The following is a 27,904-nucleotide window of genomic DNA, read 5'->3' on the forward strand; positions in this document are numbered from 1 at the left end:
CCCTGTCCATTTTATTTTTATTGCTAATTCCTTTCACTGTCTACTTTTGACATGAGCAGCAATGAGCAAATACCTGGAGGAAGTACGTGTGCGTGTATGTGGTTAATAGCATGGTGGTATTCCAGCTTCCTCCCGGTGGGTCACAGAGTGAAAATGTCAATTTAAAATGATTGTCTGTCGTTTTATGTCAGTCCTATGATTGGCTGCTGAGTCTATGGTCTACCACACAATTAGAAAGGTTTATTAGATACGTACTATATGGGATATTGGAAAGGTTTTGCACTTTTGTAGGGTCTTGGGTTACTGTCATTGTCAGGTATGTGGATTTCAAATTTGGCAAATGTAATCTTTTCTGTTCACTCTACCAGTGCTATAATTGAGCTGCGCTCCACCATTGTTGTTTTGGCAATTACCTATTCTGAATTTTAATGGACATGTCCGTTTCCCCAAAGACTATCCTTTTACCCGGTAAACCGCAACAACTTTGGTTTTTTAAATAATGCACTAAAAACCATTTTTATCCATCTTCAGTCCAAATTGATGCGTTGACTGCAACTATGGCAAATGGCTTATGCTCCAGCTTTCAAGAATAAAATAAACAGCTTAGAAAATATTTGAAATGGCAAACAGGTATTTTCTGGAAATTTGACTACTTTGCCTGTGATTGACAGCCTTTAGAGTCAAACCTGACCCGAACCAGGTTGACTTCACGGTCACTCGTATCCCAAAGGTGTGATCATATTACATATCCAGCTGAACATGTGTCCATTTTGCTGCGAGAAACCTGTATAATCACTTGTCTTGTTATACTATATTCTGCAATGTCTTAATTATCCCCCTTGGACTAAGATTTTTTTTTTTAACCTGCTCAACCAAGATACTTAAACGTTACAAAGGTCATGTTTGACTACTGACATTGTTATGCCATTGCATACACACAAGATACAGTTCATGAGCATTTAGATCATTATAGAACAAAATACATGTGGTCCAGTTTGTATTTTTAAAGGTTGAACTAACATTGTTAAGGTTTCAAAGATTCCCTCGGTATATCGCAGTTCACCTTTTAAGGCTTTTTTTTTGTTACAGCGTAGGAATGGTACACAATAAATGGAGTGTGCTTACGTCGTGCTTTTATCCACACCATATGGTGCTCAAAGCGCTTTACAAAGACCTACGCATTGCTGGGCTTTTAAAAAAATTAATCTTTCAATTTCCTAAAAACAATCCGTCCACACTCCCTAGAAAAAAAATCCACCCAGTGTGTTTTTCAGCGCAGTTACAAACTTGATAAAAGTTAAGAAAATTCTCACATCGGCAAAGTGTTCTACATTGGATCGGTACAGTATCACTTTTGTCGACTCACATAAACTTGCCCCTGATATTCTTGTCAGATCACACCCTGCTGACAGAAACTGCCTCTTGCCAGAATATAGTACGTATCCGCACAAACATGGTTTGCGTTTCACTTTGAACTTTTATTAGCGGTTGAACCTTGTCGTCATTCTCCTATTCTGGTTTTCCTCTGCTGTAAGACCAGCTAAGAGTTGGCAACCTCTGTATATTTTTGAAATCACCGTATCACATACCTACGTCTTTGTACAGGGCGTGTCTTTGTTGCTTTCCTGTTTTTTTTACTCCTTGTCTTGTTGAAGGAAATACATGACGTGCAACAATAAGGTAAAGTCATTTACACTCCTCACTCTGCAGCGGATTTTATAAACGGTGGTGCTTGACATACTATTTTTACTCGCGGTAATCATATACATAAGTGCAACATTTTGTCTTCACAAAGCTCCTTATTCTAGATTTGATCTACTTGTGCTTTGCACCTTATTCAGCTCCTGAGGCAGTTGCAGCTTCTTCTCAGATGCACATTACTCATCACGCTGAACACACTTCTGTCACAGCCACCTGAAGATGGGCTTCACTCTCCAATTTCAGAAGAGGCTCTCTTAAGATTTGTTTTTCTATCAAGCAGGGATGAACTGCAGTCACAGAGAATCTAATAAGCCATGGAGGATTGGTTTTCAACAGTATCTAAGAGGCCCGATTCGTTTTAAATTCAATTTTGAACGTAGCAGTGTTACTGTCAATCTGAAATATGCCAATGAGTTGATGAATTTCAACTCAAGCATATATGCGTAGTAGATGTTTGATGAAGGTAGTAGAAATTCTGAGGTGGATCGGATTCCTTTTCTTGAAACGAGTAAATTTTTTTAAATTTGTATTTAGAAACAGTTTTCTTCACTCCTCCATTGTAAAATGAACATGCATAATAATTTGGAGCATGGTTTGCAATTTCAATGAAATATTGTATTTTTTTTACAAGAACTATTACAAAAAAACAGATTATCTGGATGAGATGTCAAATTGTGTGACTGAGTGCATCAGGCTGCCGTTAATATAGCGCCACCATTATGTAGATTAGCCCTTTTCCCCTGAGTGCACCTTCACCATTTAGAGCTTTCATTCGCAGAAATGTTTTATGGGAGAGCACACACACACACGTGCGTTTGTACATCTGCACTTTCAATCATTGTTTTGTGTGTGTGTTCCTCGTGACAAACACACATTTGTGATGACATGTTGATTTAGTTCAACTAATCACATGCACAGTTATGCATGCACGGCCCACCCCTTGACACAAATACACACACACAAACACACTCACGCACACACACCAAGGTTATTCACTGTTTTTAGGTCCATGCTAATTAAGGTCTCCTGCACTGTGGTTTGGGGTGAGTGAGTGAGTGAGTGAGTGAGTGAGTGAGTGAGTGAGTGAGTGAGTGAGTGAGTGAGTGAGTGAGTGAGTGAGTGAGTGAGTGAGTGAGTGAGTGAGTGAGTGAGTGAGTGAGTGAGTGAGTGAGTGAGTGAGTGAGTGAGTGAGTGAGTGAGTGAGTGAGTGAGTGAGTGAGTGAGTGAGTGAGTGAATTTTTGAGCAGCAACACCAGCTGCTTGTTTTTAATGAAAGCCTTGTGATCAGTGCTCTCTTCAGATGAAGTATTTAATTCCTGAAGGAGGGCAGATGAAGATGGACACACAGTCCATCTATAAACAGGCGTCCTCTTGAAGGTGTATGTGTGCACACTATCATTTGATACGATGGACTAAGAGCGACACTGTTTAGCTTTGTGTTTGCTGATTGGAGCCAATACACGCTGGTGTTCTGGAAAAACATTTCATAAGAAGCAGTCACAGAAAGACTCTTACCTTAACATGAGAGTGCAACAGCATGATCTGCAATCATTGTAATTGGTGCACTTGTAGGAATTATACAGACAATCTGGAAATCGTCATTTCTCTGAACACTGTAGCAATGCTGAGAAATTTGGCCCGGGGGCGGGGTGGGGGGATTTGTAGTCTAGTGGTTTGCATATGCAGGCTCATTTCCTGGCCGATGCCCCATTTGCAGTTGCCCTGCAATACTGGCAGTGAGCTGTCTGTCTCTCAGCTTATGTAAACTGGAAATTGCTCAATATTCCCCTACAAGCTTGAACAGGATAGCCAACCTAAAAAATTTTCTGCCTTGATTCTGGGGTATTGGGTAATGGTGGTTCTATTGATAGCAATTATTAAGCCATTATTTGAAAATTCTCAGGAAGGCTTTTCCCAGGTGTGTGGGTTCTTCCCTGCGTGACATTGTCGCCGGTGCATGTGTGTTGATGGCTATCCAGCTGGAGCAACAACAAGAAAGTGAAACACGGGCAAGGTTGATGGAGGCAGTAAGACCCTGAGGATGAGCAGAGCGATGGGGGTGGGAGGAGGAGGTGGCAAGAGGAGGAGGAGAGAGCGCGTGTTCACTCTGAGCTTTGCGAGCCGCTGCTCGTGGTGTCAGTGCACTAGTGTGTGTTCCAGCCTGCTGCTGCGAGTGCGAGCATCACCGCGTCGCCGCGTGCGCCAATGCGTGTGTGACCCCGGCGCTCACTCTGCGTACGACAGGTGGAGATGACATGACCGCGTTCGAGAGGAAGAAGGGGAAGGACCTGTAAGGGCTCAACACACATACCGTTTACCTTGAATTCCCCTACACACGTGCTTAAATTCCAGCATTCCTCAGATCAAAACTTACCAGATTAGTTTGTGTGTTTGAGTTGTTTTAACAGCAGCTTATCGGTGTGCACAGCTGCACAAAAAAAAAAAAAATGCATGCGTCCTGACTTTTCTTTTTTGATGCCTGCAGACGAGGTCAGCAAGTGTTACTGCGTCCGGAGGAGAGTTCTGCTCCTAGCCTGACAAGCAGACAGTCCACCACGTTTTCTGAACAGGTCCAGGTAAGAACGCAGTCTTCCTCGCTTAATTGTCTCGTCGCCACGTAACTGCCAGGTCTCGAAACAGGAACTCAAACAGGATGCCCGATGCTCGGCACTTTTTTCTCTCTTGCCTTTATTTATTTTCTTCGCCCTTATCGAGTCTGTCACAATCACAGGTAGATTAGGAAACACAGTTTGGGGAAATCTGTCACAGTATCAAATATAAACACACACATGGCGCGCACACACACATGTTCATTTGTGGAGCACCAAACTTTTTTCTCCGTAGAAGGTAAGTTGGAGCTTGTGTGGCTGCAGCCTTTTTGTTCCCTTGATTCTTATCACTTGCATAGTGTGTGTGAGTGTGTTTGTGTGTTTGTGAAAGAGAGAGAGAGAGAGAGAGAGTGTGTATGTATTTGCTTGTGTGCGCGTGTTGGGACTTGTAGAGTAGGGTGCAGCTAAGAATCATTAAAGACAAAATGCTCATAAATATGAGCAGGAGGAAATTAAAACCAGTGTTTGTTTGAATGGTGGGTGAATGGTTACGCGATCAAGTCAATATCTTTGTGCGTGTGTGCGTGTGCGTGTGTGCGTGCGTGCTTTTGTGTTGATTCGATCTGTCCATTCAAACCTCCGGAGGGAATACAAGCAATATTTTTTTTTTCTGTTACTCCTTTTGTGCGTTTGGTCGATATGTGTCATACAATTGAGGCATTCAATTTAAAATGACCTCCCTTTTTGTTCTACCGCCCCCACCCCCTTCCCCAACACACACACTGGCACACATTTTAGCACAATAATTGCGTTTTCTAGCCACGCTCGCAACAAGTGTGTTGGCATCTGTAATTCAAATTAAAAGAGGCTTTAATGAAAATAGATTGGTTACCCGTGTGGTCATGCTCCGTTCAGACTGAATGACTTGTGTATGGATACACACTCAATGAGACGCATGTAAATGTACATGCTTTATTTACACACGAGAGATACAATGTGATCGTTACGGTACTTAACTTTATGGGTGTCCAGTGTATTTCAACACATTTACTCCCCCCCAGTTGCAGCTTGTCTGTAAAGTTAGCTTGGCTTTGTGTTTATTTAATTTACTTAACCTTTAAATGTGTGTGTGTGTGTTATGTTTGTAGTGTTGCTATATGTGGTTACTGTGCTGGCGTGAGTCAAGCTTCCGCATGCGTATATCCACAGCCAAGCGATGACGCTTAAAACCTTGTTTAACAGCATTCCGCTTTTGGTTCATTGCTAAGGTGTCACCATGATGTGAAATGCTTGGAAGCGGCTGCCCGCTGACTCACGTTCAGCGCCACCTGTTGGTGTTGCCCCTGTGATTTACACATGTTCAGGTCTCGGAGACGTGTAATTAGTGATTAATTTTTGCCTGCTTTGCAGTCATGCCAGTTTAAATATAAAATGATAAAGATGAGCATGACTGGGGATCAGAGGTGCATTGGCCCATGTTAAGATTTTGGCAGGAGGGTCTTTGTGCACACTGTATGTACTGTACATGTGTACACATTTTCGCATGAGCACTTGAGGCAATGAGGCAGCAAAAGCGGCAGGTTAATCTCTTCTCAGCCCTCAGCTGAACAGATGTGGGGATTAATTTGTCAAGGAATCGTGTGGTGCTAACATCCTGGTGTGTAAGCTGGAGGCTGAAATTCAGTAACCTAAACATTGCATTGGATATCGCTTAGAGCTGGAAATATGGATACAGTGGAACCTCCATCTATGGATTAATAGGGGGCAGAGGTCATCCAGCCGTGTATCCGTTAAATTGAAATACTTTGTGGCCTGAAAATGTCCGGGTCCGTTCAAGCGAGGTTTGACTGCGTTTTTCTTTGACAGAATGAAACATAGTCGATATAATGAATTGCTGATTTTAGTTGAGTGGAAAAATGTAAAAGTGGTGAAATTAAATTCTGATGACGCAAGTGTACAAGGGAATGAACTAATGATTTCAGTGTCACTTGTAGCACCATAATTATCAAGAGAGTGTGAAGAGATGGCATGCGGCCAAACAAATTCATTTCAAATGTGCTTTCATGAGGATGTGTTCCATGCATACAAATGAAATTGCAACATTCCATGATGTTGTTTATTATCTATAATATGTACATAGTGGTGCCCTTTCTTTGTGCAAATATTTCCAGTGAATATGCTTATTACCCGACAAGAAATATGCTGACCTTTTTCGCCCATTTAGTAGCTGATGGGCTCCCTTGAACTAAATTTATATTAATTGCATGCATAATTTTAGCAGGGTTTTGTCAACGGATAAAAATCCCAAAATTAGTCAATATTGGTATCGGAGCGAGTATCAGTACTTGCAACATTAACCGATACCAGTAGGTACCGACCTAATGTGGCTGTTTTAGGAACTAGAAATTAGAAGCCAACAGCCCTAATGTGGCTGTTTTTATGATCAGGAACCAGAAATGAGAAGAATAGAAAATTGCCATTAATTTAATGCAATTTTGCAGAAAATCACAATCTTGGGATAAAGGTATTTTTCTAAAATGATCTGTCATTTGTTTTGGGGAAAATTTAGATATCAAAAGTACTAGCGTTGATTTCGGTGGTTACTGAAAAACTTAACATTCTGATAACAATTTGTAAAAAAGTGCTATCAAACATCCCGACAAAATTTTTATTTTACTTTATGCATGGTAAGAAAACTGAAGAATGAGAACGTCAGATGAAAACTTTATCTAAGTTCAAAGGTCTGTAATTATTTTGAAAAGTGACTGTGGCACACTTTAAATACATTGATTAAAATTTTCACAGTTTCCCATTTTTCTTCAATGTTTGTGTGCAAGGTTGTTATGTGTCATCTGCTTTTGCAGTCTGATATTCACTGGGCGAACAGGAAGCGCTTCATTGTCTTCATCAAGGAAAAAAAAACAGGACGCAGCTCAAATATTGATGCAGTCTCGAGCAAATGATTCCATATTTCCTCCTACCCAATTAGTTCTCAACTGACTCTGAGACTAATCTCGTTAATTTCACATACGATCTGTCTTTCGACAAAACAATTTAAAGAAAATAAATAGTAGTATATCCGTCACTGATGATAATGATGATGATTATGCTGCTGCTGATGGTGTTGACTAAATTATATGACAGAGGTAACCTTTTTTTTTTTTTTTTAAATTTGCATTCACATTAGCCACATACGAGACCTCCAATTGAAGCCTAATGGCCTGCTGGGTTGTTCATAAAAAGCACAACACAGCATTATCATGTTTGTGAAGCACTTTCATTTCTGCTTTGGATTTGAAAAAGCACACGGGGGCAATTTCCATTCACTCGTGTGTGACAAAACATAGTCATGTATTTTTCTGCATTGGTATAACTTGTCTGTATATTTGCAAAGACTCCAGTTAGCAATCAGGAAAAAAAAATATAGATAGATAGATAGATAGATAGATAGATAGATAGATAGATAGATAGATAGATAGATAGATAGATAGATAGATAGATAGATAGATAGATAGATAGATAGATAGATAGATAGATAGATAGATAGATAGATAGATAGATAGATAGATATTTCTAATTATATATATATAATTATATAAAGAAATAATAATAAAAATTATGATAATATTTTAATGCACATGCTTTATTTACATTTTACCCATTTGAGATTTTCACTTTAAATGATCCACATCAGCAGCACTTTCAACAAATTAGCACCCACTTGTGTAACGCAGGCATTAAAAACCTTGGTGCAGAAAATGCAAGCTGAACACGTATGTATGTGTGTTAGCAGTATTGTTGGTGTTTTCTTTGATAAATGAACTACATTTAGAGCTCCTGAAGTATATCTGTTGTGGATCCCTGTGGGATATTAACTTATTTGTTTTTCACCTGAGATACCCAGCTCAATAGTCACTGGATGTGGTGTTTTGGTGTCTCGCTTTATTTCAAGACAATAAATTGTGTATCAGATCAGACTTGCACATGTGCAACTGCAAATAACAATTTTTGCTCAAATACTTTGCATGTAAAGAAAGAGAGACATGAAAAAGAAAAACCACAATGATTACTGTGTTATTTGGTAAACCTAAAACAATACCTCAGCCTTTATTGCTTCACTTTCTTTCTCTTATATCAGTAAGGTTCAGAATTAGATACACTAATTGCATACTGGAAAATCTTCACGATACGTAGAAAATAATTGGCAAGGGAGTTCATAGAATCCCAAAGATAGCGCAGTTAGTCACAATATTTCAAAATCTCCTTTTATATGTCTCTGTGGACTCAAAATGGTCATTTTAACACTTTAACACACACACACACACATCTCACTGTTGCAGAGGCGAGTGTATAGAATTGATGTGGGCGGCCTTCCCACATTCTTTAAATAAAGAATAGTTCTTCACCAAGGCCAAGTCATCAGTGCAGAGGCAGAGTATTGATCGATTGCTCTATCTGTTTGTCTATTGTATGTATCTCGATCGAGATATCTATTTATTCCATCCGTCCATCTATTTTATATCTTTATCTTGTATCTCTCTCTCGCTCTCTCCCTCTCCACCCATCCCCATGAACACTGAACAAGTTAGAGGTTAGTTTGGGGGCTATTATCTGACTGCTCCGTTTAATTTTCCGCCATTCCATTGTAATAATAAAATTAGTGAATGTTGAATACAGGGTGGAATAAAAGGCAGAGAAGAAAAGAACTGAGAAAGTGGTTGAAAAGAACTTCAAGTGAGGTCGATGTCTGTACGTGATTTCCCCAGGGGATTGTTTTAAAAGGGAAGGGGGGGGGTCCTTTTTTTGTGTCCAAGCTCACACTGCTCTCACCTATAGTTTAACCTGCACAGTGTGCCAACCAAGAGTATTTACCATGGATTGTTTATGTGCTTGGAGGATAAAATTGTTTACAGTGGTGTGTGTTTTTTTAAGTCTTCTACCCTTTGGTTGCCCGGGTCACTTGCACCACCGACAAAGATTGCACTCCTATTAACTCTACACCAATGCACTCAAAGTCACACCTGAAATGTTCCATAGGCTGAGAGGTCAGCGTCCCTCTGGTTTATTGTATACCTTTTACTCTAAAAGCTCCATTGTGCCAGTAGGGACATAGAGACATGTGCAGTAAGTGGCTTTTAGATATCCCAGTGGACAAACGGACAGTAAACTGGGGAAAAGGGAAATATGAGCCTCCATAGAGCTGCCTGTGCCGTCAATATAGTCATCTGCTCCACCATGGTGAACAAACGCGCGCAAAAAAAAAGAAAAAATCTTTAAGGTTGTTCTCAACCTTTATTCTTAACCTTAAGAGGTTAAGAAAAAAAGACTCCCCTCCTCGCTTGATTCTGTTGAGGCTTTTGAAGAAGTGGCTCAAAAACACAAAGAAAAAAGTAAATTTATTCTATCGCCAGAATTTTCAGCTTTTGAAGCTTGTTTTGTGGTTGGTCTCCAGATTGAAACACTTTTTGCGGTGTACACTCATTGCACTAATCATTTTGCCGACCTTTCATATACTGTAAGAAGAAGTAAAAAAAAATTAAAATTCATGTTTGAATAGTGACATTGGCAGCACAATTTGAAGTCTGTTCCCTAAATGACCTTTACTTTTTCAAATTAAGACACATGGAGCCGCTTTTGTCTCATTTTCAATCCGTTGTAAAACCGCCTCAGAAACAGCAAAGTTCTCACGCGGCCGATTTTTAAAACTTGTTGACTCTGAGGGACAAGCGAGAAAGACGTGACTAGCCACTGTCCAAGTCATGCTAATATTCGCTCTCAGGAGAATTACACTTCGGATAGCCATTTTCTTCACAATTGTGAAACTTGTTAATTTATTTTTCTGCTCTTATATTTTCATGTTGCTGATTTATATTACTTGACAGTTCGTTCTCAGCCTAACTCGTCCAATAGCTCTTCCCACCTGTCATACGATCATCAAATTAATCGATATTTTTGAGAATCGATTCATGATTTAGAGACCTTGTGTCCAAAACATTGCAATTTCCGCCTAGCAACATATTGTCAGATATCTATGGTCCTCTATGAAAGCTGACTGGTTATTTTTGTGTTTTGATCCAAATAAAGCAAAACTGTGTTTACTATGGAAATCAGTGAATAACATTGCTGCCCATTTTTTGGCAAACTTTACGGACCAAAGCAAAAAATGAATCATCATCGATTTATGTTTTTGCATTTTATGCAATGTCAAATTGCAAATAGTGTTTTTTCATAAAGGGATAGAAATTAGAAAGTGTTTTACATAAAATTCAGAGGCTGGGTCTTCCAACCTCTTCTCCCAGACATGTATGTACTAACTATTCTGATTAGCATCCACATTTAAACTGGATTAAGGTTTTGTCATCAGATGAACTCAAGCACTAAGAAACAATTTCAAAGTGTTTGTCTAAGGATTTGTTGCCTGCAATTATAACTGCTGTCACCTCCAGTGTTGATACAAGAGCTTCATTGTTCTGATGGCTGTATCAACAATGGCAAACATTTGCATTGTTGCAAGATGTTAGTACAACCGACATATCTTTTTTTCTGTCATTTTCTAAAGCAAAGCCCATCAGGAGAAAAATTGCTTTTGGTCATGTGTTCTTTTGCTGGCGAGGAGCTGTCGAGCCACTCGACAGCCGTGTAGAACAGAATGTGTGTCTAATGTGTCAATGAGCACTCTTGCTTTCCATGTTCTGTCCATCTGCTCTTTCTGGGTCCTACTTGAACTCAACAAATCAAGAGTACAAACACAAATTTACTCTCGACAAATATATATTGGCGTATATTTACTCTAGACATTACATATACTTAAGCAAAATGGCCTGGTAACTTAAAAAAAACTGTCAAGCTGGTTTTAAAATACACATATGAAAAGCTTTTTTTCATTGCACTCAGATATTGTGGATCCCAAAAAAAAAAAAGTAAGCAATGATATCGGGAGGATGATCGCTTACTAAGCTTCTGATTGATCCGATGTCTTTTTTTCAAATGCTTCCAACCCGTAGAGGGCTTATTTGTATGGCAGATCGAGATTGCTAGTGCTTCAGGTTTTGTCTGCATTTTGAAACTGTAACCTATTTGAACAAAACACTCGAAACCAAACTGAGAAAAACACAAACACATCGGCAGACTTATACATGTACTGCATCTAGTCTATGACTTTTTATGAAGAATAGACCCAGCACATGATTGTGCTGTCTTATCATACTGTGATGTTTATCACTGACGACTAAAATGCAGCCGAAGCTTGGAGTTTTCATTGTCACATTAAATTCCTATCAGATGTCAGCTGAGAAACCATGACCTAAAATATGTCATCAGTGAAGAAAGGGGGATTTGTTTTTGGAGCATGCTCAAGATTAGTTCCACATTCTTTTCACACAATTGAAAAGTGAACTTTTTGTATCCTAACTAATGGGCATTATTAATAAAGTTTACATTACGTTAAATTTAGATTACAAATGACAAGTAAAAAACACTCTTTAAGAGTTCAAAGTACATGCTGTTGCACACGTGTAAAAAAAGCAGATCAAATACAAGATGATGAACTCAATTTATGACCATGCCAGTTGGTAAAAATCAAACAGTGGACTCGGCATGCTTTGGAAAGAAACAATAGAGCCTTTGAAACTGAACAAATGTGGAGTGCACACTTGCAATTATTTTTCAATCATGCTGCTGTACGCTTTCTTTGGCAAGCACTTTTCTGTCTGTGTCCCTACGTCACTTTCTCACACACACACACACGCACATACACACTCACACACACTGAATTAAGGAAGTTGATTGCAGTGATTGCCTCAAAAGTTAGGGCAACAAAATGGCACACTTCACAATGATTGTGATTTACTGGGATAAATGAAAAAAAACACATCTAAATTTATGATGGACTCAGGTGTTAATGACAAAACTGCCATGAGCACTTCTCTCCATTAAAGCACTTTACTGCTTGATGTGAAGTATTGTTAATTATCTGAAGAGACAATAAGTCTTTGCTTGATCCCCAGCTCGGCCCCACTATCAACTTCTTGCACCTTGTCCGATTCCATTTGCCTTGTTCTCCAACGGCAGCACTGCATCTATGTACAGTAGGTCCTTTTCTCATTATACGTGACTCTTCCATGAAACCCACACAGTCACTTATCTGCCTCTCATAAAGCGCTAATGTTAATGGTTATCCGGATATTAATGAGCCAATCACAGACAGGTGGCCATTGATTATTCCACAAATGCTAGTGTCCCCTTGAGAAATTAGCTGAAGCATCGATGCGCGTCGCATAAAAAGCTCATTGTGTATGTACAGACGGAAGCAAACGGACGGACGGGCTGGCTGAAGCCGTGTTGAAGCATTAGATCTTGTGAGGCCACACGTAGAAAAAAAAAAAAAAGAAATATCCTGTAATATAATAAGCACAATTGCCTTATTATGATTTATTGGTGTATTTTTGTTCCAGCTCCTTATTACTATGCTGACATAATCAGATTTCTGGTTGCGATCAAAGGCTTTTAAACTTGTCAGCACCTGACGTTCGCATCTTAAGCAGGCACACACACACAACACACACACGCTTGCATAGATACACTCCATGCCGGCAAAGACAGAAGGCTGCATGCTAAACAACATGCCTTTTCTATTAAATCAAACAGCAATGAGATGACGTGTTATCCATTCCAACCATAATCTGCGGCTCAGCTTCAATCTTTTATCAAGACGAGACACTTTCTAATGTGTCCACGACAATTCGAATGTGTGTGTTGGACAGTTATAAAATGAGGACCCTCTTGTCCTGCTGCTCAGGAAATGAAACTGACATTACTCATCTATCAAGACCACTATCCCCTCCTCTCATCTTTCCTCTTTTCCTTGGCTTTACTTATCCTCCCATCATGTGGCCATCATTGGTCCATGTGCCTTGTTTCCCTATTCTGTTTTTCATTGTTTGTACAACACTAGAGTTGTAAAAAAAAAAATAAAGAGACCCCGAAGTCCCGCAGAGCAAGAAATTCAAAGCTCGCTATGATGAAATTATGACTTGGCTCCACAAATGCATTTTTGTGGAGAAAAATTGTGTCCCGAGCTTGTGAAGTTGGTGACATCACACCAGACGGCGTGTAAAACATTTCTCTTTCAGTGGCGACTCGTCAATTGAGCCACCTTGAAAGGAACAAAAAATAAATATTGAAAATGAATTCATAGAAATACTTCAAAATACTCTATTTTACAGATATGCAGGATAAATTGTATACATTTATTGATTCGTAAAATAGATTTGTTATCTCAGAGATAGAAACTCCTCGTCTTTGTGCAATACACATTTATTGGGCACAATTGGGCGCTGCAAAAAACCTTTTAAGAGAGTTACTTTTAAAGCCAATGTCATTTCCTTTCGGGTCCCGGCCAATCTGATTGGCTCCTAGATTTGATGGGAACTTGTCCCCATGTGGCCCAAACAGGCTTAGTCAAGTCTTTTTCTGTCAGCAAAGAGGCAAAATGTGTCAAAATCTTTCACACATTTCAAGGCATCCTTTTTTGCTCCATTAACCTCGAAAAGGCTTCCCATCCAGCTGCTACAGAGGCGTCAGCATTAAATTCAGGATAAATAAATGTTTCTTTGTCCCATTATCAATGTGCATTTCACAAACACATTTTTAATGCATTTATCATTATGTTTAATATATAAATGAACAAAATTTCAGTGACTGAACTAGTACATGATTCGGTTTATTTAAACACTTAAATTGTTTGGAACATTCTATTAGTACTGTGATGAATAGGCTGAAATATTAAATGAGTATTTAATTTTTTCCCTGGGCTTTGATTACTTTTCGCCACAATCTTCAATCTATCATTAAATCTTCTGCTTTCAATCATTCTGCCTTTTTCAAGACTTATCTTTCAAGCAGCAGTGTCCCTGAACATAGTCATTCAGCACAAGGGCACTGAAGTGTGTTGAACCGTCCCGATAAAAAATGAATGCATTGTGAGTTTTTCAATGGCTGTTTTTCTAACTGCTTTCCACATTGTTCGCTTTCATTGTATGTGTGCGTGCATGCGTGCATGTATGCCGTGTCCTGTGATGAATGCTAAAATATGACGGGACTGTAGTGGACATTTTTAAAAAGTTTACACTGAACACACATACACACACACAAGCCTGGTGAGAAATTACAAATAAATGAATAAAAAAAAAAGACAATGTTATGAAAGAATAAAAGATTGAGACAAAGGTTATGACACAAAGCAAAAGGGATGAGTTTGAATGAATATGCTTTTCTTTTCCCCGTTGGGTCGTTATTCTTTCTCCGTGATGTTTATCACCGTGGCAACTGTCATGCAGTCGTGCCGGTGTGTGGGCGATGTGAAGTGAAGATGTGTTATTTCAGAGCAGAAACAGTAATTGGAACTGAAACTTCAGACAAGGACAATAGAATTGGATATTTTTTTCGAAGCAGTTTCATTTATTTTTTTTATTCCATTGTCGCCTTGTCATCAAGTTGTATGGAGAAGCCTGAGCGTATTTTTACGTTCCTGTCAAGATATTTTATTGAGAGATTGAATGTGACCTCAATTAAATTTACTGAGTGAGATCATTTCTTCAAAGCTTATACTTCACATCATCGCACATGAAGCAGACAGGGTGCGAAAGAGGCAATTAGAAAATGTGGGACAAACAAGCAGCATGTGAGCGTTTCATAGCACACTGCTAAATCACACAATTATTCTCTCATCAGGCATCCTTTGCGTTCTCATGAGATTTTGGACCAAAAAAAAGCAATTAAAGTGGAAGTCCACCAAAATCAATTCTCAGAAACTTCTTGATTTGTTTAGATTTAGTTTTGGAATCGGTCAATTTAATGGTCAAACTATTTTGATCGCAAAACTGTTTCGGCAATTTGGAACATTTAACCAGCGGTTGAAATCTGTAATCTTTTTACTACGAACTACAATATTTCGGGTGCAATTTTTACTAAAGTCATGTGGAAACAAGCTTAGAGTTGACAGATATTTTCCTGGAGAACTGAAAGTGAAGCTGTGTGAGATAAATGGTCTGTTCAATTATTTTGTGCACAGCCTCGGATTCTTACGGTGAAAAGGGCATGTTTGGAAACTGGACTGATTGGGTCCGTGTGGGTGTTTGGGTCTTTTTTTCGTATGAATTGAGAAAGTTCCAACCTTAAATTAGTACTCAAGGTGCATGTGTGTTTGTGTGTGTGTGTTTCTGCGAAATGAACGAATAAAGGAAGATGCCTCATGCTGTTATTTTTCCCGGTTGACCTCGCAAATGAAATGTTCCCTTACCAAAGAAGACGTACGTCACCAAGATCGGACAAGAAGTTCCTGGTTCTTGTGCTCAATTGAAAAAGAATGTATCATGCTTAGTTTCCGTTGCTCAGTACATGTGGTGGCAAAATGTGTAAAGAAAATGCAACACAAGTGTGTGTACTAATAGTACAATATGATTCTGCTACCTTTTTAACCACATTATGCAAAAAATATATATCGCTATGGTAAAATGACAAATGACCTCTACAGCCGTGCCCATAAAATTTCATTATATCGGTCTAATATGAGACATTGTAGTGCAATGATGATTAAATAGAATGACACGCTTCCTTTCAAGAGACAATTTTTTTTTGCATTTTAACAACATAATGTTAGAAAATGGTCAGGAATCCACCAGGCATTAGTTGTTGTTTTTTTAATCAGCCATGACGATGGATTACTAATGGCTTCTGCCCTTTATGTAAATAAGCTCATAGCCATCTAACCAGAATCTTAATCACAAATGACTTGACGTGTCATGCTGTATTACTAGAAAATTTCGTTAACGCGATAGTAAGAAGTAAGAAAAATAATTACACAGACCATAATTCCTGTCCCTTCTTGGTAGGACTGTACGATTCTTCCTCTCCAACTCACTGCAGCTGTCATGGTAACAAAATGAGGGGCTGCTGCACATTAAGTGATGATTTATATGAGGCCATTTTTCACTGAAAACGGATACAAATTAAGACCTTTGGTCCAAAAGGACTTCTTTTCCCCCGTGTGGGATAAATAAAGAAATATATTTAGTTTGAAAATGCAAACATTAAAACCTGCTCTCCAAGTTTTGTCTGAAAAGTGCATGGTTATTATTTGTGTGTGTGACAGTGGTCACTCAGTCTGGGAATGCACAAGTGAAAACACAAGACAACAATGACGGACCCAGATCACATGCACTTAAAAGGCACTACTATTGGCTTGGCTGCACACGATTGTATTTTCTTTTTTAGTTCTCATTTCTTTTTTTTACAGGCCCATGAATGAGACCCCCCCCCCCATCCTGTTTTAGTTGCTCGCATGTAAATGTACCTTTGAGAGCAGACTCCAAGGTCATTGTGCAAGGTGAGCCCACAGCTCCCACCAAGCCTGAGGCTAAACAAGGAAGCGAAAGTCTCCCTTGAATGACAACTAAAGTTGCTCCATAATAGAATACACAATAAGCCTAATGTTGTCTTATGATTTGGTCAAACATTTTCAATTGTATATTATATAAAATGTTGACAGTCTAAAACAAGTGGACTTCATTTTGATGCCCTGCCACTGTTTTATAAATAGGCCTTTTGATTAGTGTTACAGATTGTGACAGCATATTAAATATGGAGGGGAGCAACATACCTAGGGAATGATTTTAATGAGGTTCTGTTTTAATTTAACCCGCCAGGGTCAACCTCTGTTCATTGTCTTTGGCGTGAGTTACACCCGCAAAAAAAAAAAAAAAAAAGAAATAATGATGCAGTCTTTTGACACTCTGACACTTTGAGCTCTCCAGTTGATATAGCAGTAAAAGCCTCAGTCACTTTAAGCTGCACATTTATCAGCCTGGGTGAGATGAAGCAAGAAGACTCGCTCTGGGACAAAATATCGATATCGCAATGTAGCGTCTCATTTAGCTCTCAATGTAGTGTAACTGTTTTTGACCAACATCCAATATTGACTTTCAACAATCTACTTGTGTATTTGTTGACATCTTGGGATATGAATCATAATGCTCTTTGTTGTTCTGAAACATTTCAAAAGTGTTTATCAAAATCCTTTTTGTTGGCGCCACTGCTTATTTTACTTACAGCACTGTCAAAAATTGAGGTGACTTAGCTTAGATCTGTATTGCCCTGATTTATTTATTTTTTTAAACACAGTCTGTTCGATGCAATCTATTTTATTTTCAAACAGTTGCAGTATCCCTCCTTTGCATTTAAATCAGGGCGGTCGGAGCACATGCTGAGTTTGACATTGAGAAAACAGAATTAGATACGCTGTGACCGTGGCAGGTAAACTGCGAGAACTCCCCTTGCGCACAATATCTTCGCCCGCGCATGAGATGTGGGCAGTTGGAGCCAGCCTCGTACCCTCGACCCCCACCCTCTTTGTTCTGATTGTTTATCTCCTTTTTAGGCCCATATGGTGGCACAAGAATCACAAGTGCAACAGTCGCAGCTGCTCCTCAGATTAGCTCAACAGAGTTCACATCTCGTGGGCTAGAACAGCTGCTCGGGACTTTAAAATGAAGACTTTCCTTCAATTGTGTATTATGTTACGCTGCTTTTGCTATAGTGTCTAAGAACCAAATTTCTTCTTGTGTTGTTTTAGCATTGTAAGGCTCCAACAGTTATCGCCATTGTACGGTTCTTATTTCAGTGCAAGTGCAGAACTACAAAAACGATGTCATGCCCGTGGGCAAAATGCGTTTCTCGTTACTTTTTAAGACTATTTCAGGGCTTTCAAACAAAGGCACACTGGATCGATATCAGCTACAAAAGAATGGAGCAATGTTTTGGTCTTGTGGACTTTCTTTGATGTTTTAGGTTATTTTATTGTTTTAAAATATTAATGTCACTGATGTTGTAGTGGTTGACTGCGCTGGTTTCCATGCAGACAGTGTGGATGATTGCCTGTGGCAGTGTGAATGGTTTGTCTGGCTCCATTAGTTTCCTGTCATTGACTTGGTTCCCCAAAGTCATGATGGATGGATGGATGGATGGATGGATGGATGGATGGATGGATGGATGGATGGATGGATGGATGGATGGATGGATGGATGGATGGATGGATGGATGGATGGATGGATGGATGGATGGATGGATGGATGGATGGATGGATGGATGGATGGATGGATGGATGGATGGATGGATGGATGGATGGATGGATGGATGGATGGATGGATGGATGGATGGATGGATGGATGGATGGATGGATGGATCTGGTTTTTTTCTCATTCTAGAATGAGAAGTGACCCGCCTGGTCCATCGGTATCATAGATTACTAAAGTGGGCAACTTGTGGTTACTATGACAATCAATCAATGGATGAACCGCAAACTTGAGTTAATGGCTTTTTCCGTCTTGCTCCTATATTAAATCGTAAAGCCCTGAGGTAGGTCACAATGCTTTCTTCGATTGAAAACCTTTGCTACTCGTGTGACAAGTCAAGACAGTCTCGGGTCGTGCTGCCTTGAGCAAATTTGTAAAGGGTTGCCACATCTAGCAGCTGCTTGACATTTGGTCTGAACAAACCAAGGGTTTTCTTCCTAAAGTCCAGATATCTTTGAAAAGTCACTCCAACACAATCATATCGGCAGACAAGTCGTCACTATGTCAAACAAGTAAGTTTCATAGAGAAATAAGGTGCTGTGTTGTTTTTTTTTATTTTGCCGTGTATGGCGCATTTCTAAAAGTGTTGGACTGTTTAAAGGAAGGTCTAAATTTGTCTAGATTTTTCATGTTATTTATGTTTTCCTATACAGTATTCATCTCCATTACTTTGCAATACTAACCCCCTCCATTTAATTGGCAAAGCGGTACCGCGCCATCAGTCATAATAGCGTCACGGGCGTCAGCTCAAGCTCAAGCTGCTTGTTTCCTTTTCAAGCCAGACCATTGATCCCAGCACCACAAGCACCTTTTTGCTGTGGAGGTTATGTAAAGATAACATAGTCTGTTTAATTAATCCCAGGGGGAAGGAAAAAGTATCTGTACAAATGTCATAGTCAAAAAAGAATCGCTCTATATTTGCTCATTCAACATACCCACAAACCTCACTGACCTTCCCTTGGTGTAAATATTAATATGCTAATATTAAAGGTTGGAAATTGTGGGCATTTTTTTCAATTAGCTTTACTATTGTGATTTGAATTTCATTGATATTTCTTAGTCTAAAAGAGAATTTTTAAATGTTTATAAATAAGTTTCCTCAGCGGATGTCTAATAGAAAATGTACATGAATGATTGTTGTACATTTTTTAATCAATTTGGTTCATTCTGATTTCTCATTAAATCAACCTGAACTTTTAGACTGTTGGAATTGTCTCTTAAAGTCGTATTATTACTGTCATTAATAATACTGCCAAGCATTGTTTGTGAGGGGACCATGCTCAAGAATGATTGTCCAAGTTGAACTCGTAAATAGTTCAACTTTTTTATGGTAGCACCAGCCTGCTCAAGAAAATATCTTTCTACAGAACAGCACTGATGCTGAAAACTGCTTCTGCAAAATTTCAATTATTTTCCTTTTATATTTTCTGTTCTATTTAAGAGCGTGAAGATATGCTTGTGGTTTCATGGAAAAGTTTAAGTGTTTATCTCAGCTGGAAATTCTTCTTTGAGAGCACATAGGCAGCTTTGCAGTGTTTGTAAAGGAAATTGCTCCAAGGGCTCTCTCGATATTGTGAGTATTTTGTTACGCCATGTAGTTATCAGCAACCGCTGAAAGATTTCAGGCCAAGGTGACTACAGAATTTATGGGTTTTAGAAAAAAAAAAAACAATGCCAACTAAACGGCTTTGAGGCATCCGCATTGGTGTTCCGAGATACAGGTTTAATTCATTCCGCGACCTTGCTTGTAACTTAAAACCGTTGCATTCAAAGCATCTTTCACAAATGAAGTAAATGGAAATGCCATTAAGTGACAAAACATTTTTTACTAGGGGGAACCAGATTTACTTCATACAATAATTAAAAATAATTCAAAATATAAAATAAATCATTATAAATTAATTGCTGCTTTCCTTCTCCTTGTCGAGAGTAAGAGTCGTTTTTCACAGATGACGAATATATTCCTTTGGGTATTAGTACATTGTTGTTCTACATGTGTTGCAGCACCCTTTTTATTCATATAGCCACTGCTTAAAGGACTTGACTAATGAGTAATAAAAAAATCATTTAATAAATGTCACTTAAGTAGCACAGTATATTGTCTTGCCTTCAATCCTTCAACAACTCGAAACAGCTGAAAGTACGGATGCATGTTTAATCACTATCAATGCATTTGTACATCTGTGGCTTGTCTTGCTCATATGTTGTCTTGTATGTACATGCACATGCATGTATGTGTGCAGCTTTGCAGCCTCCGGTATGGGGGTGTCTGTTATTATTAGAACCTGTCACCATGGAAACTATTTCACATACACTAATTGGTTTCATAACAAGAAGAGTCGGTACATGTTGAACTTGCAGAGAAAGTCAGAGAAGGGAGTAAAAGTCAAAGTGGAAATACAAAGCGATGAGTGGACAGATTGTTAGAGGTCATTAGAGACCACACCAAAACACGTTTGTTTGCTTAGATTGTTCTTGGGCCTGAATGTTTGTTTCTCTATATGTGATTTGGCTGGCGACCAGTTCAGAGTTTACGCAATGTAATTTATGACATTTATCACCAACCTCACTCTTTTCAGTCTAAATGGGCTATTGTACTACTACCAGCGTAAAAGTCACATCCATAAGATCTCTTGTTGAATGTGATGTAGTTTGTACGCCATCCGTGTGACTCCACGCAGATTGTTTTTCTTCCTTCAGAAACACAAAGAGCTTTCGTGTAAGCTGTGTTGTTCGTGCTCACAAAAAGCCTTTTGTTATTTCTCTGCCGCGTCATTTATTTGTCTGTGTTTGCATTCTAATCTGTGCAAACATTCTGCAAGTCTTTTGACTCCATGAATGATTCTGTCAGCTGTTGACACAATATTCCCAACCACCGGACTCAAACATCCTCTAAGAAATCACTCAGCGCTTGCTTCCATTTTACACCTCTTCGCCAACTGGGACGACAGCCACAATCACGCTCATCTGAACATGTTCAGCAAGACAATCGCTTAATTAAATGTGACTTACACCGCAAGTTGCATAGACAGAAGAAAACGTGATGTTCTCTAACTCAAAGCCACACCAGCATTGTCCTTAAACACTGTCTGGCTGGCTGTAAGCTCGGCCGACATGCCAGTCCATGCGTATTTGAGGCACACAGATGGTCTCAGCCCTGAATATGGATGAGGAATCTGACACCACAACTCAAACAAACCACATGGACGAGACAAATGAAAAAAGGAATTAGAGCGAATAGAATGAAGAGACGTCAGGATCAATGAGTTGAAAGCTCAGGTGGAAACTCAGCCGTCAATACACACTTTTGCTTTTAATAAGCTTCTTCTTCAATCCCCCCTCTATCCCTCCTTTATGAATTATGAGGCACAAATGAGAACTGTGTGTTTGTGTATGCATTGTGATTGTGTTTGTCTAAGAGATGGCATCGGGCCAGGAGCGAACGCAAGGTGCACTGCAACAATTGCCGCCACAGCATCTGCCAAGCCAAGACTGCAAAAGTCTCTTGCCATACACACAAATATTTTACATCCAGGACCAAAATAGACAGACGCAACTGCACAGATGCGGACAGAAAACACAAATGCATACCATCTTCCAATGCAAATGTTGTGCACTCTGCTGAAGAAAACATCTCAGGCATAGCTTTGAGTGTGTATATGTATTGATGTAGGTATATATATTTTGTGCATGTGTAGCCACAGGTGGCCCAGCTGTAGTTAGCCTCCAAGGAGGAAAGAGTAGAGAGCATGAGAGAGAATTATAAACACAAACTATCTTTTCAACCATCAACATGGAAGAGGTTTCACACGCTGGCATAGTAAAGATAATAACATCAGGTAATGAGCTGTAGCAAAATGCAAATACTTGGATGCACCATTTTTTCTCCAAATGACTTGAGGAACTATGAAAAAAAAGCTTTCATTCTTTACTGATGATATCTTTTTGTTATGTCTGACAAATTGTGTGGGATTATGAAGCGAATGGAAGGTATTAAAATGTTATTATCTGTTGCTTCGAAGCAAAGGTTGGAAATAAAAAAAATCCTCTAATTACTAAATATTGTCAGAGTTGAATGATATTTGAGAACTATACTTTGGTGGCTTGCATTATTTATTGACTTGGAAGTTGCAAAATGTCAGTGGCACATTTCATGTCATTTAGTTGTTGGTGTTTGGCAATAACCTGTTAAAGATTATCAATTTATGTTACAAGTCGTACTGATTTTGAAGTCTTGGAGTTGTTTGTGTAAGCCAATACATAGATCAATGTTGGACGTGTTAGACAAGCAGCTAAAGGTTGTCAAATGTTGGACTTTCAAACATTTTTGGTCCCTCTGTGATATGGCAGCAAAACACTTTGGCCTTGTTGGATATCTGACAAATGTATGAGTGAGCATTGGTGCTTGCTTAAAAGCCCAGTGATCCTTTATTCTATTTTATTTTATTTTATTTTATTTGTCCCGCACCTGTTGGGCTGGACCGTTCTTATTCTCATTCCGTTCATTCTGCAGACAACCTGTTGAGGTAGTGAAAGCATCACTAAAACTTCAAAAGTCGCAGAGACAAAATAACAGCAAGCCGCCGCATCACGCACACCCTGGAAACGCCAGCTAGCGCACCATGTCTTTCTTGCCAGTGTTTTTTTTTTTTTTTTTTAAAGGGGCTTTTGATATTTGGGATAGATGCTGCAGCTGAGGCTTTCTGTGAAAACGCACCTTCTCATATAAACAGAAATGTTTAAAGCTTCCAGAAGGAATAATTTTGCACTCAAAGAAGAAGTTATATTTTGCCAAGTCAAACATTGCCCGCGATAACTCATTTCAAGGCCTTTTGGGTCTTTGGAGAACAGGAATGTATTAGAACCAAAGACAGCTTGGAGTAGAGCAAAGTGGAGGAAATCAATCTTAAGTGGTCTTGGCACTACTGTAAAGTATTGGTGATTTGTGACTAATGGGCTGAACTAAGCAAACCCTCCGGTTATTTCCAGGACTGAAATGTTGGCTTCCATCCATGTCGCGTTCCCTTTTCCCGCCTTGTATCAACCAAGGTAACCATAAAATGGTCACCCTTAGGGAACTTCTTGAAATGTCTGCCTGGTCGATTGAAACAGGCACAGTTTCACCCCCGGTTCAGGTCTTCGGGGACTATCTGAGCTAGTGAGCCTCAATGACTTTTTCCGACATCTCCAGTTATCTGCACGAGGGAGATGAAGCACGGGGAGATAATATTTCAGTGTCTCTGGGTATGACCATGATAACCCTTTTCAATGAACTTTATTCCATCATGACGAACAGCAATTCTAATTCATCATGTTTCTTCCCTTTCAGCTTTTTTTTCTCATTTGGTTTCTTTGGAATTGACTTTTTTTTCTCAAACAATCGATTGTCAGCCTCAGTAAAACTGGACTTTTCAAATATGAATACAATGTTGACACTAGTGTGCCAAGACATTATTAGGGGTTCTGTGGCAAATATCCAATTAATTAGTTTGAAGGTGATTATTAATTACAAATATATTTATATTTGGCAGCGGCAGAAATGTTAAATGACTCAAATAGATCTTTTTATACCACACTGGTAATAGCAGTTGCTGTATAAAACTTAACTGTGACTAAAGTGTGTCTTATTGTGTAGTCAGCAGCGGAAAAAGACGAGAAACAACAAGAGCTCGTCTTGTGTGTTGTGTAACAAAGACATAGGCATCAGCAAATGGCAAATGCGCACATTAGGAAGTCGTTCAAAGAGAGGAAATGCGAGGACAAGAGACGCCGCCGACGCCTGTGGATGAAATGTTGAACATTACACGGCAGCATGCGCCACTGTGACGCATGTTACTAAGATGGGGTGCTGACGTGGGATGTGAAGGGAATGACTGACAAAGAGGCTTTAAATTTACCACTGTGTTATGATTTTACGCTAGGCTGGCTCAACTGGCATATTATTAATGCTGTTTTCAAGAGTGGCCTCACATCTGGAAACTGAGAATTGGGCCAGAAACAGCAGTAGGTAAAGATACTTCAAGGGAAGAAAAACAAAACATTTAAGTTTTCTGAAAAAGTTCAAAAGTCTTTTTTTTTGTGCAGCACTCACAGCCTGAAATACAATAGTAGACCCAAAGAAAAAAAAAATAGATAAAGAGGAGCGGGGAAGACATTAAGAATAAAAAAAAAAAAATCAAAGAATAATGGAATGACATGGAATGTTCTCTGCAAAGCAACTGAAGTCATGAAGGCATTAGCTTAGGGCTTGTTTCAGCAATCATATGAACACCCCCAGAGAACACAATTACTCTCACTCCTGTCTTCCCTCCTCGACTTTTCCTCCAGCTTGCCCTGTCTCTTTCAGACCTTTAATTATGCATGATTTAATCACAGGGAGCGCTAACAGACATAGCAGCTGCCGCCTCACACACACAGATACACACATACGCACGCGTAAATTGGACCTATTTTCAATTGGCAATGCCTTCATAATATGAACTCTAAACAAATGGACAGGCACAAAGCGTCACATACATTTTGATGTGTGTATAAGTCATTTAACTTTTGCTCAATCCAATTTATCCGATATCCATCTTTTTTTAGACCACCTCCATGGATTTTAGCGCTCTACATTAAATCCCTTTCCAATGGAAATTAAACTTTACGCTCAGCGCCCAGACAATTATCGCTAAAGGGACTAAAAAATGTCCCAAATCCAACCTCATGAATTTCTTGCTACCTGTATTGAGGTTTGTAGCTGTCTCAAGCGAAATAGAGTTGTTGAGCCACAATTTAATGTATAAAAAGCTTGAAATTGAATCCTCCTGCCTGGGAATCATACATAGAACAAATGTCAATATCAGACAAAAATAACTCAAGCATAAAGTGCAGTTTTAAACGGTAGTTAATAAGGAAAATAAACTGCATTTTTCCAAAGTGAAAAACACTACTGACCGAAAAGATCATAAAGTCTCATCTTAGTTAAAAATATATATATGTATATATAATAATTATTATAATTCCCAAGCCTTTCGGGAGAATATTCTATGGCGAGACAAAAGTTGAATTATTTCAGGCCAGGATGTCTCACTGTGATTGATTTTTGCGTTTTACCAGAGAATCTGCCCTAAAAAGTTATCAATTTGTGACCTCAAGTTGAAGCACACTTGAGTTTTGCAACATAATAATGATCTAAAACTAACCAGCAAGTTAATTTCTGAATGACCAATGGTGAAAACTAATAAAGTCTATGTTTTGGAATGACTAGCAAAATCCAGACTTGAATCCAATTGAAATGCTGTGACCATTCATGCTCGAAAAGCCTCCAGTGTTGCGGAATTAAAGCAATTCTGCAAGGGCCAGAAGGCGAAAAAATCTCCACAACATTAAGAAAGGCTCATTTCCAGTTATAGAAAACATTTAATTTCAGTTACTGCTGCTTGGGGTGGCCGAACCAGTTATTAGGTTTAGAAGGCAATCATTTTTTTTATCCACACAGAACCAGCGAGCTTTGAAAACCTAAGTAAGTTTTCCTTAATAAATAAAGTGACCATTTAAAAACTTTATTTACTGATTGATATATTTTATTCATTACCTTAAACATAAGGTGGAAAAACTTTGAAAAAAGCAATTTGAGCACAGGCCAAATACTTTTCCTCTGGAGATATCACACATAAATGTAGAACTCTCCTCTACTGGCTTCACGTTCAAGTCTGAAGCTTATTGTCATGGACTTTATTCCAAACTTTAAGGATTTTACAATAAAGACAGTGAAAAGGTTTTTATCGACTTCTAATGCTTTTGACTTGGTATTCTGAAAGTGTCCAGAGGGGTGAACGACGGGGGGTGGAGGGGCTTTGTCATCCCCTCTGGGATAATATTGACTTTTTAATTCAAGTCATTGGGCTTAGGGGGGAGTAGGAAGGTCACTGTCACATGGAGACAAAATAGAGGTATAACCATGCATGAAAGGCAGACAAAGACTGGAGATGTTTTTGTTTATTCTTTATTTTTTTGAATGTGACTTTGTTGTGACATCCAATTGACTCTGTGGCTGTCTCTTCTGATTTGATTTGTACAATTGAGTCAGTCACTCGCTCGGTCTCGTACGCTGTCTGCCTGATCTAGTGATTTGCAGACGTAAGGAGAGGAAGGCAGGCATCACAATCGATAGTGACTCCGATGATGAAAATTGTGTCTAAAAACAGTATGACATTTTTCTTTTGTTTATTTTGATCATTAAGAATTTGCATGGCTTTGACGTACTGGATGAAACGCAATCTTCGGAATTATTCTGCTTGAATTAAATTCATTCGGCGATAAGCCCTTTTCTCAGTGAATGTGTGTGCTTGCGCGTGTGTGTTGGGTTTAGTATATTTATACACATGCCTCCACAAGCAGCCCTCCTCTGTGTTTCCATGGAAATAACAGAGCCCAATTGTCAGGTTCAACCAGAAGAGAAGGCTAAGTGATGGAGGGCCTTGAGTGTGTGCTTGCGTGCGTGCGTACATGCATGTGTAGAGTGTTTATTGCTTAATTTTGGCGTGAGATGGCGAACTGAATGGCGTGTTTGTCTTTGTTATTGAGGCTGATAAAACATAATAGGTGCTACTGCAACCTCAGCCTATAAAGCTCTCCATAGGAAATGAAATATTTCGGCCATTATCACAGCAGTTTTATGCGACTTCTTGCTAGGATTATTCTACCTGCATCTTTGTCCACCTTCATAGCAGCTCATTTTTCTTCCTTTTCTTCTGTTATTTTGCCATCTCCCTCTGCCTTTGAGCATCTCTGTCGTCCCCTTGCTGGGGGATCATGGCGAGATGCAGCTGTTTTGGTGGGAGGCAAATGACATATGATGAGGTTCATTTCACTGCTTAATTGCTTGGAGCAATTAAATGAACCGTAAATGCTAAATATATCAAGTTGCTGTTTCCCGAACACTTTGTAACATCTGTTCGTATCTCTGAATGAAAGTGATTCTTCTAAAGAGCACCTAAGTAGAATCTTAACACGTAATACAGCATAAAAATGTGATTATTCTTTTGATTGTGGCATAAACAACTTTTAGACTTTCAACTAGAGGTTATCAAGACACCTGTAATATTTATTGCAAAAAAATTGGTGGTTAGTTTTATTTATTTATTTATTTATTTATTATTGGTGTATTTATTTATTATTATAATTTATTTATTCATTTATCTTCCACTCAAATGGCAGACAATGTGGAAGAAAGTCACGAAACGAAATCTTCAAGGTGTACATCAAAAAAATATATACATGGAGATACGTACTATAATATTACTTTCTGGTAATAAATTCTCTACCTTGGTTTTGATTAACACTCGGTCGGGCCTGTAGTGCATGCACTCTTAAAAATACTGTACGAGCCAAAGGAAACTGCCTTTGCTGGAGCTGCCGTGACACAATTTCCAGCTAATGTCCCATTCATAATCACGCTGCGACTGGCTGGCGACAAATCCAGGGTGTAGTCAGCATTTTGTCTAAATCAGCCGCGATAGACTCCAAGCCTCACTGTGACCT

At 39.1% G+C, this 27,904-nt stretch overlaps 1 protein-coding gene across 3 annotated transcripts in view; it reads left to right on the top strand.

The window, feature by feature from the left end:
- The window catches only part of pde2a (phosphodiesterase 2A), a 107,373-nt gene that overhangs the window by 36,756 nt on the left and 42,713 nt on the right, over positions 1-27,904 (top strand). For 2 of the 3 annotated variants that reach the window (XM_088380887.1, XM_088380888.1), the window contains exon 4: positions 4,187-4,277. In XM_088380887.1, the coding sequence (XP_088237013.1) occupies positions 4,187-4,277 (91 nt within the window). Of the gene's footprint in view, positions 1-3,803; positions 3,992-4,186; positions 4,278-27,904 lie in introns of those variants that run through there. The other variant, XM_088380889.1, reaches the window with a different exon arrangement.

This window comes from Syngnathus floridae, chromosome 7 (assembly GCF_059516105.1).
Source record: "Syngnathus floridae isolate MCC-2025c chromosome 7, RoL_Sflo_1.0, whole genome shotgun sequence".
NCBI classification, from domain to species: domain Eukaryota; kingdom Metazoa; phylum Chordata; class Actinopteri; order Syngnathiformes; family Syngnathidae; genus Syngnathus; species Syngnathus floridae.